The sequence below is a fragment of the Narcine bancroftii genome, chromosome 13 (assembly GCF_036971445.1).
Source record: "Narcine bancroftii isolate sNarBan1 chromosome 13, sNarBan1.hap1, whole genome shotgun sequence".
NCBI lineage: Eukaryota > Metazoa > Chordata > Chondrichthyes > Torpediniformes > Narcinidae > Narcine > Narcine bancroftii.
Genome location: NC_091481.1, coordinates 58,195,812 through 58,208,799, shown reverse-complemented (window position 1 = coordinate 58,208,799; position 12,988 = coordinate 58,195,812). Strand labels below are relative to the sequence as shown.

The following is a 12,988-nucleotide window of genomic DNA, read 5'->3' as shown; positions in this document are numbered from 1 at the left end:
CTTTCAAGCACCAAATCTTGGTGAACTTTATAAATGTTAAATTCTGCACAGTATAAGAATTGCCTGCAACCAGAAAACTTGGAGGAATGAGAAGTGAGATTGGTCTGAACTTACACACACATTACATACACATTGAGTCTAGAATTACAAGGGGGTTAAGTTAGGTTAAGCAAGTCAATAGTGATAAGTTAAAGTTTGATTCTATTTTCATGTTTAAAGATAATTAAAATAAACTTTTGTTTAAGTTACCATTTGTCTTGGTGAATATCTATTGCTGCTGGGTTTTGGGGTCCTCTGGGCACATGACAACTCCTTAATGTTGTTCCAAACTGTTGATTTTGGGAATCCTAAGGTTTGGGTGTTGACTTTTACTGTTTTATTCTTGTTTTTCAACCTCATAATGGCTTCTTTGACTTACATTGGCACAACTCTGGTCCTCTTGTTGAAAATTAGCAACTACAGAAGTCAGCCCAGCTCTCTTATACCTGCACCAATGAAGCTATTAAACTCCTGTGAAGCCAAATGCCCCAAACATTGTGGTGTCCTGAAATGAGGGGACTATGTATAAAAAGTGCAGTAATTTCTACAAGGTTAAATCAAAATGTATACAAATAACCTTGAATAAAATCTGGAATGTGCACTTTAATCACCTGCAAGTTCAAAACTGGATCTCAGAGGCAAATAAAGGAAATGTGTCTTTGTCCCGAACATTATGGGGGACACTATGTACAGAACAATAAATCTGAACTTTGAGTTTCTTTTGCATATTGCACTTGACCTCAGCATCTGCAGAGCTTGTTTGAGAATTAAATGGGATAGGTTGATGAGTAGGCTGAAGGGCCTGTATCTCTGCCTCAGTGATTGGCCCCTTTGTTTGTCCGTCTGCTTGAACCTATTTTTCTCACTTCCATTGTGTCTGCGGCGGAGAGGTGTGTTGTTCTGTTGGGTGCCCTTTGAACTGATAGGGTGTGTACCGAGCCACTTCAGGAAGGCACCTGGGTCCAACCTGTTTGGGCTCGCTGGCAGGAAAGGGTGCTCCTCTGCCACCTCCCTCTTGTGAAACTTTGTGCCTGTGGGAATTGCCGATGGCATTACCACAGCAGGAAACTGTGGTGCGTCAGCTGGACTGGAGCTGTCCTGTAGAGACAGTGGCTTCTGCGAGCTGCAAGTCTTCTGACCCTATCAGTTCAATCCTGTTATCTCATTTTTAAAAAAAATTCTCATTCTGTCTGGATTCCTCCTGTCCCCACCTCATTGAATACCCCCCTACTTAACTTGTGATTTAAATTTTTACATTTTAATTTTTAAAAAATTATATTTGGTTATACAGCATGGTTACAAGCCTTTGCGGCCCAATCCAGTTGACCTATGACCCTGGTACATTTTGAACGGAGGGAGGAGACCCACACAGACACTGGGAGAGCATAAAAACTCCTTACAGACAGCGCGGGATTCAAATCCAAGTCCCCGTTGCCGCAACAGCCTTGCACTAACAGCACCATCCTGTGACCTTCCCACTCTCCTGCACCCTCACTAGCTTGTGCCTTTGGGTCATTACTTGTGCCCTCTTGAATGCCACCTGCCAGTGGGGACTATATCTTTGTCTCTCCAGGGTCTAAACGGAACGCCTTCCCTAAACATCTCCCTCCTTTAGTTAGATCCTTGAAATCTAAGTTTTAGATGGCACAGTTAGCTTAGTGGTCAGTGCAATGCTGTTACAGCGCCAGTACTAGGGTTTGAATCCAGCGCTGATTGCATGTTCACCCTGTGACCTGCGTGGGTTTCCTTGGGGTGCTCAGGTTTCCAAAATATATAGGGGCTGTAGTTTAATTGGCGTATTTGGGCTTGTGGTCCAGAAGGGCCTGTGACCGTGCTGCATGTCGAAATATGTCCTGGTGAAAGCTTGGTCACCCTCCTACCATCTGCCATGCATGGGAATACTTCCCCATGCAACATGGATCCAAGCTCTATGATCTCGGTTGGCTCAACGTATGTTTGAAAGAAACATTTTATCTAGCTCCTTGATGGACATTCCCAAAGGTGCTTTACAGGTAATAATGTGGTAGATCTCGTCATTTAAAAAATTTATTAATAGAGACACAGCGTGGTAACAGGCCCACGCTACCCAATTACACCCCTGTGACCAATGCACCAACTAATCCTGTACCTTTTTGGAATGTGGGACAAAACCAGAGCTCCCTGAAGAAGCCCGGGCGAATGTACAAACTGCTTGCAGATACCAGCGGAATCGAACACTGGCCTCTGGCGCTGTAATAGCGTCACATTAATGTTTCGGGCTTTTTTTTTAGACACAGGGAGAACTTGCAGTCCGGCACTCTAACTATATTGAGCAAACCTCCACACCAAAGGTGCTGCCCCCCACCCCCCAGCATAGAGAATGCAATTGGCCAAGGGGTACGTTTCACCATGTTGATCATCTCCGCGTGTGGGCGCAGGTGCGCGCATGCATCTGAGAGTCTCCCTCCCATAATTCCTAAGAGGTGGCGTGATCCACAACCAAAACCCTGGCAGATCTCCTTTGTAAATCCCTGCTCTTCCATGTGTCGGCCACACCTCGCGTGAAGGGGTCCTCGTGATGACCCGTCCCCTGTTCCATCCGCAACACTTCCGTGCGAATTGTCCTCTGGTCGCCTGCTTTCACTCGAAGGTCCCGGAGTCGATTGATTCCAAGTCTGGCGTAGCTGCGCTAGGACCTTTCCGCACACCCCCACCCCCCCGCCGCCCCAGCACTTAAATTCCAAGCCGGGGGGGGCGGGGAGCGGGGTAGGGGATTGACTTGTCCTGAAAAAGTTGGCTTATTGTAAAAAAGGTGGATGAGCTGAAGGTGTGGATTGATACTTGGAAGTATGATGTGGTAGCGATTAGTGAGACATGGTTGCAGGAGGGATGTGATTGGCAACTGAATATCCCTGGGTTTCGTTGTTTTAGGTGTGATAGAGTCGGAGGGGTAAGAGGAGGTGGGGTTGCATTGCTTGTCAGGGAAAATATTACAGAGGTGCCTAGGAAGGATAGATTAGAGGGCACATCCACGGAGGCTATTTGGGTGGAACTGAGGAGTAGGAAAGGAGAGGTTACACTTGTAGGGGTGTATTATAGACCACCCGGAGGGGACCGAGACCTAGAGGAGCAAATCTGTAGGGAGATAATAGATATTTGTGATAAGCACGGGGTTGTAATTATGGGAGATTTTAATTTTCCGCATATAGATTGGGAAACACATTCTGTGAAAGGACTGGATGGGTTAGAGTTTGTGAAATGTGTGCAAGATAGTTTTTTACAACAATATGTAGAGGTGCCGACCAGAGAAGGAGCAGTGTTAGATCTACTGTTGGCAAATGGGATGGGTCAAGTGACGGAGGTTAGTGTTGGCGAGCACTTCGGGTCCAGTGATCATAATGCCATCAGCTTCAATGTCATTATGGAAAGAGAGAAATCAGGGCCAAGGATTGAGGTTTTTGATTGGGGAAAAGCTAGATTTGAGGAGATGCGAAAGGACTTGCAGGGTGTGCATTGGGACAATTTGTTTTATGGGCAGGATGTAGTAGAGAGATGGAAGTCTTTTAAAGATCAGATTTTGAGAGTGCAAAAGCTTTATGTTCCTGTTAGGTTAAAAGGAGGGGCAAAAGGTTTGAGAGAGCCGTGGTTTTCAAGGAATATTGGAAACTTGGTTTGAAGAAAAAGGGAGGCGTACATTAGATATAAGAAGCATGGAGTTAAGGAGATGTTTGAAAGATACATTGAATGTAAGAGGAATCTTAAGAGAGGAATTAGGAAAGCTAAAAGAAGGTACGAGAAAACTATGGCAAGCAGGGTGAAAACTAATCCAAAAGAGTTCTACAAATATGTTAATGGTAAGAGGAAAGCTAGAGACAAAATTGGTCCCTTAGAAAATCAGAGCGGAAAACTGTGTGTGGAGCCTAGAGAAATGGGGGAGATATTGAACAGTTTCTTTTCTTCGGTATTCACTAAGAAGGATATTGGGAGATGTGAGATAAAAAAAGCAAATTGGGTAAATATGGGGAATATAGAGATTACAAAAGGTGTAGTTTTAAGGCTTTTGAAGAATATAAAGGTGGATAAGTCTCCGGGACCAGACGGGATCTTCCCCAGGACATTGAGAGAAGTGAAGGAGGAAATAGCAGAGGCTCTGGCGGTAATTTTCCAAATGTCATTAGATATGGGGATAGTGCCGGAGGATTGGCGCATTGCGCATGTGGTTCCGTTATTTAAAAAGGGTTCAAGGAGGAAGCCTGGCAACTATCGGCCTGTAAGTTTGACGTCTGTGGTAGGTAAATTAATGGAGAAAATTCTTAGAGATAGTACTTATAAACATCTGGATAGACAGGGTCTGATCAGGAGCACTCAACATGGATTTGTGGGAGGAAGGTCATGTTTGACCAATCTGATTGAATTTTTTGAAGAGGTGACTAGAAATGTGGATGAGGGTAGCGCAGTGGATGTTGTCTATATGGACTTCAGTAAGGCCTTCGATAAGGTACCACATGGAAGGTTAGTTAGGAAGGTGCAGTCTTTAGGTATAAATTTTAAGATAGTCAAATGGATTGAACATTGGCTGAAAGGGAGAGGCCAGAGAGTGGTAGTGGATAATTGTCAGGTTGGAGGCCGGTGACCAGTGGTGTACCTCAAGGATCTGTATTGGGCCCATTGTTGTTCGTTATATACATTAATGATCTAGATGATGGGGTGGTAAATTGGATTAGTAAATATACAGACGATACTAAGATAGGTGGAATAGTGGATAATGAAGAAGGTTTTCAAGGATTGCAGAGGGATTTGGGCTGCTTAGAAAAGTGGGCTGAAAAATGGCAGATGGAATTTAATGCTGATAAGTGTGAGGTGCTTCATTTTGGTAAGAAGAATCAGAATAGGACATGCGTGGTAAATGGGAGAGCATTGAGGAATACAGAAGAGCAGAAAGATTTAGGAGTAACGGTACATCGTTCCTTGAAGGTAGAAACTCACGTGAATAGGGTGGTGAAGAAGGCTTTTAGTATGCTGGCCTTTATCAATCATTGCATGGAATATAGGAGTTGGGAGGTGATGTTGAGATTGTATAAGATGTTGGTGCAGCCTAATTTGGAGGTCTGTGTGCAGTTCTGGTCACCTAATTATAGGAAGGATATAAACAGAGTGGAGAGAGTGCAGAGAAGGTTTACCAGAATGTTACCTGGGTTTAAGCATCTAGAGTATAGGGAGAGATTGGACAGATTAGGTCTTTATTCTTTGGAGCGTAGAAGGTTGAGAGGGGATTTGATAGAAGTACTTAAGATTATGAAAAGGATAGACAGAGTGGATGTGGATAGACTATTTCCGTTAAGAGGAGGAAAGATTAAAACAAGAGGACATGAGTTAAGAATTAAGGGGCAGAGGTTTAGAGGTAACATGAGGGGGAACTTCTTTACTCAGAGAGTGGTAGCCGTGTGGAATGATCTTCCGGGAGAAATAGTGGCGGCGGAGTCAATTGTATTATTTAAGAAAAGGTTGGACAGGTATATGGATGAGAAGAAGATGGAGGGTTATGGGCATTGTGCAGGGAGGTGGAACTAGAAAAGGGTGTTTGGTTCGGTGTGGACTAGAAGGGCCTAATGGCCTGTTTCCGTGCTGTAATTGTTATGTTATGTTTGTTGAAGAAATGAGCAATTGATGAGAATGCAAACCATAGCCCTGGCAACCAATCCAGAGCAGGCCTGCAATTGGAAAATCTGAAGTCACATTTGGGTTCACTTATTGTTGGAGTAATTTAGTTAATATTTATGCAGCGTTGTCAATCCCAGTTGACCTGTCTCTTGATCCCTGATCTTGAGTTGAATCTTTTACCCGGTCAAGAATGGATTTTGTTTTCACCTCAAGTCAGGGTAAAAATAAATGTTGGGGGAAACGTCCCTTCAACTGTAGCGATCAAAAACTGGATTCTGAGACGGGGGGGGGGGGGGTGGGGGGTGGACGGGACACTTGCTCCAGGCACCTTGCTCCTCCCTCTGGAAAAGAATCCAGTCCAGAAGTTCAGGAACAGCCGCTCCCCCCTCCACCATCAGACAGACCCCTCAACAACAAACTCAAACAGGGACTTTTGAACTTGATTGAATTTTATATTCTCTCCGTGTGGCACGGACCATTTGTTTACATTTCTTGCGTGCATGTGCACACATCTTCTTGAGTACATTTTATTTTGCCCTACCCATAAGTGGTGAGGGAATCTCGGGGGTTGGATGTGATGTCTCGTATATACTCTTGACAATAAATCTGATCTTTGAAAGTACAAAGGTCTACAGCAAAGGTTCTCAACCTTTTTCTTTCCACTTTAAGTAATTCCTACGGCATTGGTGCTCTGTGATTAGTAAGGGATTGCTTAAGATGGGATGTGAGTGTGAAGGGAAGGTTGAGAATCACTGCTCTAGACCCGATTGTTACTGAAATATTAATCCTGATTACTGTGATCGTTCATCGCTCCTCTATCGATGGTGGGCAATGTGATGGTGGGCGGACACCCAGTCAGGAAAGAAATGGACCTTTTCTGAGTTGGTTTCATCACAGGTAGAAACAAATCACTTTCCTTGTGTGAAAATCTCAAATACTAGAGGGCATGTATTTAAGGTGGGGGTACTTTTTTATTCTGTGTGTTAGATGCCTGGAATGACCTGCCAGAGATAGTGAAGGAAGCAGATACAGTATTTTTAGGGGTTTCTAGATAGACATGGTTAGGGTAATGCTGTAATGTCGTCAGTGACTGGGGGTTCGAATCCAGTGCTGCCTGTGCAGTGTGTCCAGCACAGATGTTGGGGGCTGAAGGGTCTGTCCCTGTACTGTCCTACATTGAATGAAGGGTCATCGGTTTAAGGCAGTGATGTGGAGGGATTCTTCCTCAGTGGATCGATGACGTTTTGGAATTACTTATCCCAAGGAGTGCAATTGGGTGTAGAGGGGGGGTGGAACTGAAGCCAAAAATCACGTTGCCCATGATCTTACTAAATTGGGGAGTAAATGTTCTTCTGGACAATGAGTGTTTCTGCAGAAAGATGCATTAGAGGGTTTAAAATGCTGTTAGGCACACTCCTGTGTTAAAATGCACAAATGCTGGAGGAACTCAGCCGGTCTCGCAGTCCAAGGGTCAATGAGATAAAGATCTATTATCGACGTTTCAGGCCTAAGCCCTTCTTAAAGGTACAATTGTAAGCAAAAAAACAGGAAGGCATTGGAATAAAGACTGAAGACTGGAAGGGGTAGGAGTTGAGACCAACAAAAGGTATTAATTGGATATAAGAGGAGAGGAGAGAATTGATTTTTGGCTCTGAGAAAGGGCAGTGGGCAGTGGGAATGCAGAATGACCAAAGGAGATTCCGGGACTCTTGTTTGTACAAAACTATTTATTTGCATAGATGAAATGCTTGTGTGTATGTGTGTTATGTCTGGTTGTGAGTCTGTATGTTTTGCCTTGAGGATTGGAGAATGCAGTTTCGTGGAGTTGTACTTGTACAATCAGTTGACAGTAGACTTGACTGAGTGAAAGGTGGGGGGGTGGGTTGTGGTTTAACAGAAGTCGATGTTGATGCCCTCCAGTTGGAGGGTGCCCAGACACTGTGGCCTGGGATGGATCCTGTGCAGATGTAAGAGAGTTTAATTTGGCATGGTGTTCGGCCCATTATGGGCCAAAGGGCTGTGTTGCACTGTTCCTGTTCTATTCACTGTTTAACCGTGGACCTGTTCCTGTCTGATTGCAGTCCTATTTCGTATCTGACTATGACCCAACGATCGAGGACTCCTACACCAAGCAGTGCGTCATAGATGATCAACCTGCTCGGCTAGACAGTAAGTAACTCCTGGCGTTCCATCCCAGGGTGACTTGCCCTCGCCATCTGAGTAACTGGTTCAGACCCTCGGCCATTTTTGTTGTGCTGCAGTTACCAAGAGTATCAGATTGGTACTCAGAATCAGAATTTATTGTCACGAACGTGTCATGAAATTCATTGTTTTGCATTAGCATTACAGGAATAAATTGTTTTTAAAAAATAATTGGTGTAAAAGAAGAGGAAATGAGATGGTGTCTGTGGTTCACTATCCATTCAGAAATCTGGTGCCGGAGGAGAAGAAGGTGTTTTTGTACCATTGGATGTTCTTCAGGCTTCAAATTCCTGGGTGTCAATATCTCTGAGGGTCTGTCCTGGAGCTTCCATGTTGATCCAATCACGAAGAAGTCTCGCCAGCGGCTATACTTGGTGAGGTGTCTGAGGAGATTCAGTACGTCACAGAAGACTTGTAAACCTCTACAGGTGGACCCAAGAGCATTCTGGCTGGTTGCATCACTGCCTGATACGGAGGCACCAATACTCAGGACGAGAATAAACTCCAGAGGGTTATTAACTCGGCCTGCAACATCACAAGCACCAGACTTCACTCAGTCGAGGAAATCGACATGAGGCGGTGTCTTAAAAAACCAGCCTCTAACCTCAAAGAACCTCCCAGCACCCAGGCCAGGCCCTCCTTACTATGCTACCATCGGGGAAAAAGGTACAGGAGCCTAAAGACGAGCACTCAGTGGCATAAGGACAGCTTCTTCCCCACTGCCGTCAGATTCCTGAATGATCAATGGACCAAAGATCCTGCCTTACTTTTCGTGCATTATTATTTTAACGGTTTTTTTATAGTAATGGGTAGAAGATGAATGTATGGACCATGACGCTGCTGCAAGACACCAAATTTCATGACTTGTTCATGACCCTAAATTCAGATTCCTGTACCTCCTTCATGAAGGTAGCAGTGTGAAGAGGGTGTGGCCTGGGTGGTGGGGGTCCTTGAGGATAGACACTGCTTTCTTGAGACAGTGCCTCTTGTAGATGTCCTTAATGGAGTGAAAACTGATGCCTGTGATGGTGCTGGCCAAGTTTACAACTCTCTGTTGTCTTGGAACTCGATCCCCACTGCTGTTTCACCGACACTGTACAATTTGCAGCAATGGCGCACACAAGCTGACTCGTGAACCATGTTAAAGCCATCGCTCAGAGCCCAACTGTCCATTTTACCGACGGGGTCATTGCTGGCAATCATCACCTAAGGGTCAATTCCGGCCCCCAGATACATCTCAGAGTTTCCAGGACCATCAAATTGTTATTCCTTCAAGAAATAACAACACTTTGGTTCTTGGATATTCTCTTGTGCTAATTTCTTTAACCTTGAGATGGGTTTTAGAGCAGAATCTTCCCACGATCCAAAGATTGTTGCTGGTAGTGGGGGTGTGGTAGATTATTGTGGAGTAGGTTTGTAAATGCCGGCATGACATCATGGACTGAAGGACCTGTTCTGAGCTTTAGCTCTGTTTGAATGTTCGTACTGGCAAATGATTTGGCAAATAGATTGGGACAATGCAGAGGGTTTCACCAGAATGTAATAAACCTTGTTAATTCCACCTCTCTTCTCTCATCCCCACCATCTTCCCAATGCCAAGGCAGTACACTCTATAACCCCACTGGCGATCCATTAAGATCGCTATTACAGCGGGGTTCAAATGGGGTGCTATCTGTAAGGAGTTTGTACGTGTCTCTCCTGCGGGTGGTCCTGTTTCCTCCCACCGTTCAAAAATGTACCGGAGGTTTGTAGGTCAATGGGGCAGCACGGACTCGTGGGCTGAAGGAGCCTGTAACTGTGCTATATGTCTAAATTTAAGAATAAAAATTACTGCTCCCATCACTTCCTTGGGAGCAGTAATGCAAATGAATAAAAATGGGGAAGATGTCCCTCCTGATTGGGACAGGAAGGGTCCTGTTAGAGAAATCTCACCAAGGCACAAGTTGGCCCCAAGTTCTTCCTCATCCTCTTGGCCAGTGGCTGTGTTGAGTCGCAGGTCACAGCAGACCCGATCTGTTCTGAGAGAAGCCAGTTACACACTACCCCCCCCCCCCCACCCCCACCCTCCGCACCCCCCAGCCACCCCCTCAGCTGAAATGAATTAGGAGGTGTGGACCACCCCTTTGCCTCCTCGACCTGCCAAGCTCCTCCAGCAGTTTGTTAACTGCGGAGAATAATTGAGGATTGCTTTTCAATATTAAAAGCTATATCCCGGGGAGGTGGGCACTTTAAACTGATGTATTCATCGAATAAGCATTCATGAGGCAGATTGTAAATTTTAATCCCACTTTCTGCTGTTAAGTAACTTAGTTGACGGCATCACTGGGATAAGAACATTAAAAAAAAAATAGGAGCCTGCTTGTACAGTACAGTCAGCCATCCGGCCCGTTGAGCCTGCTCCGCCATTCAATGAGATCATGGCAGATCTGATCACTGACTCATCTCCACCTACCTGCCTTTTCCCCAGATCCCTTCATTCCCCAACTATGTAAAAATCAATCCAACCTTGTCTTAAATGTATTTACCGAGGTCGCCTCCACTGCTTCAATGAGCAAGGAATTCCACAAATTCCCCACCCTCTGGGGAAAATCAATTCCTCCTCGAATCTGTCCTAAATCTACTACCCTGAATATAGAGTGTTCTGGTCTCCCCCACCAAGGGAAACAACTTGCCCACCTCTATTTTATCTATGCCTTTCATAATTTTGTATGTTTCTGTAAAATCCCCTTCTAAATCCAAGTGAGTATTTCAATTTGGCATAAAATGTGGGCATACCCCGCTTTACAAAACTAATGTATTCCTATGAAAACCTTTCATAAGCCGAAATGGCTACTATTGAAGGCTATTTTTGTAAAAAATCATGGGTTTCTTCGTAAAAGCGAGTATTTGTATAACAGGGAAGTTGTCATTTGCATTGGGGTATCAGTTAACCTACCAGTGCAGGTACAATAATACCCCTGTTATCCGGAATTCAAGCAACCGGCAGCCTCAAGCAACCAGCAAAAAAAAGAGGGAAATAAATGGGTTTAAAATTGGCTTTGTCATTTGTTCGCCAATCCACACAGCCACAAGCAACTGGAAAATGCACTTATCCGGCATTTACCAATCCCCATAGGTGCCAGATACCAGGGGTTTTACTGTACTTGGTTATGTATGGAGTGGAGGGGTGTAGTGGAATGCGATTGGCCTGAGGAGATGTCGCAGTTGGCATAGAAAGGGCTTGGGGTGGGGTTGGGGTGGGGGTAGAAGGGTGGCGTGGGGGAGAAAGGACCACATGGATTTTGGGCAGAATGTCCACACAGGTGGTACCAGAGGTTCGCATTGATCCTGGGTCACAGTGTTAAGTGTTGTGCCAGTCTGTATTGGCCTCTGTGGAGGGCAACTCCCTGCTAATCGTGTCCTGGATTGTAAGTTGGATGCTTTGTATTGTCTCTTAGAAAGGGATTTTCTCTGATCCATTTTCTTTGAGTGGCTTGTGCGCTTGACCTATCTGCTCGTGTTCCTATTGCAGAATTAACGTTGAATGTCTCAAGGCTACAAAATGAAAATGCAAGCAGGTAACAGTTTGGCAGTGGGAATGGCAGCCATGCTCCCCTTGCAGAAGGTGCCTCATCGGGGAAACCAACCGTACCCCTGACGACTTTGTCTGCGGGAGGTGCATCCAGCTGCAGCTCCTGACAGACCACCCTGGATAATTCAGGAAGCTGAACGGGTGGTGGACAAGAGTTACAGGGATGTAAAGACTTCTGGGAGGAAGATAGCTGGGTGACAGTCTGGAAAGGGAATGAGAATAGGCCCTGTGGCCATTCTCCTTGGCAACAAGGGGAATACTGCTGGGTGGGGGTAGAATATCTGGGTCAGGAAGCAGTAGCCAGATGCATAGCACCGTGGTCATTTCTGATCCTCAAAGATAGAGTGATAGTCACAGGGGACTTGATAGTCAGGGGAACAGATAGGACATTCTGTAGTCGGAATAAAAGACCAGGATAGCGTGTAGGTGCTCGGGTCCAGGATGTGTCTGAGCGGGTGTAGAATGTTCTTAAGGAGGAGGGTGTTTTGCCAAAGGATCTTGGTACCAATGAGATAGACAAGAGTGGGGTAGAGTTCCTGCAAAGCAAGATTAGGAAGTAGGGAAGGTGAGGACAGGAAGATAATGCAGGCACGCGCGAGGCTGAGGAGATGGGGCAGGCTTTCATGCTCTTGGATCATTGGCGCCTTTTCTGGGAAAGAGATAGTCTCTACAAGTGAGATCTGAACTGGGGAGGAAACCAGCACCTGGCAGGGAAACTTGCTAATGCTGTGGGGATTTGTGGGGCGGGGGGTGGTTTAAACTAGACTCACAGGGTGGAGGGGGAGGAGGAGGTAGGAACCAAAGTGAAGAGGCAGTTAGCGCACAAGCAGGGACAGTTGGAAGGGGTCTGTGTGGAAGGACAGGCAGACAGGGCAAAATTACAGCCACGGGGATGCGTTGCAGTGCAGTAGGGACACCGAGTCAAATGTAACAAACAAAAGGCTAAAGGTTTTGTATTTAAATGCTCTCAGCACGAGAAATAAAGTGGGCGGCCTTGTAGTACACCTCCACATTGGCAGGTACGATATTGTGGCCATCAGAGTCTTGGCTAACAGATGGGTGCTGAATGTTCAAGGATTCGCTGTGCATTGAAAGATTAGGCAGGTAAGCAGAGGGGTTGGTGTGGGTCTGTGGGTAAGGAACAATATTCGATTATTAGAAAGAGGTGACATAAGATGAGAAGATATAGAATAATTGTGGGCTGAAATGGCAAGGATAAAAAGACCCTGTTGGCTATTGTATACAGACCTCAGAACAGTAGCTGATGAGCAAATAGAAAAGGCGTGTCAGAAGGGCAATGTGTGGTAGTCATGGCAGATTTTAACATAAAAATAGATTGGGGAAAACCAGGTTGTGAATGGATCTGTAAAGAGAGGTTTGTAGAAAGCCTGTTGAGATGGTATTTTAGAGCCCACTCAGGACACTGGATTGGGTGTTGTGTAATGCACCAGAGGTGATTGGAGATCTTAGAGTGAAGGAACCATCGTGGTGGGGGGGGGGGGGGGGCAGTGATCACAATATGATTGAGTTCAATTT

General features: G+C 45.4%; 1 protein-coding gene across 3 annotated transcripts in view; it reads left to right on the top strand.

Annotated features, from left to right (window-relative positions):
- rras (RAS related) overlaps positions 1-12,988 on the top strand; it is a 50,200-nt gene that overhangs the window by 21,954 nt on the left and 15,258 nt on the right. For all 3 annotated transcript variants that reach the window (XR_011348252.1, XM_069909570.1, XM_069909571.1), the window contains exon 2: positions 7,761-7,848. Coding sequence is in view for 1 of the 3 variants with exons in the window: in XM_069909570.1 (XP_069765671.1) it covers positions 7,761-7,848 (88 nt within the window). In the remaining 2 variants the exon portion in view is untranslated. The remainder of the gene's footprint in view (positions 1-7,760; positions 7,849-12,988) is intronic.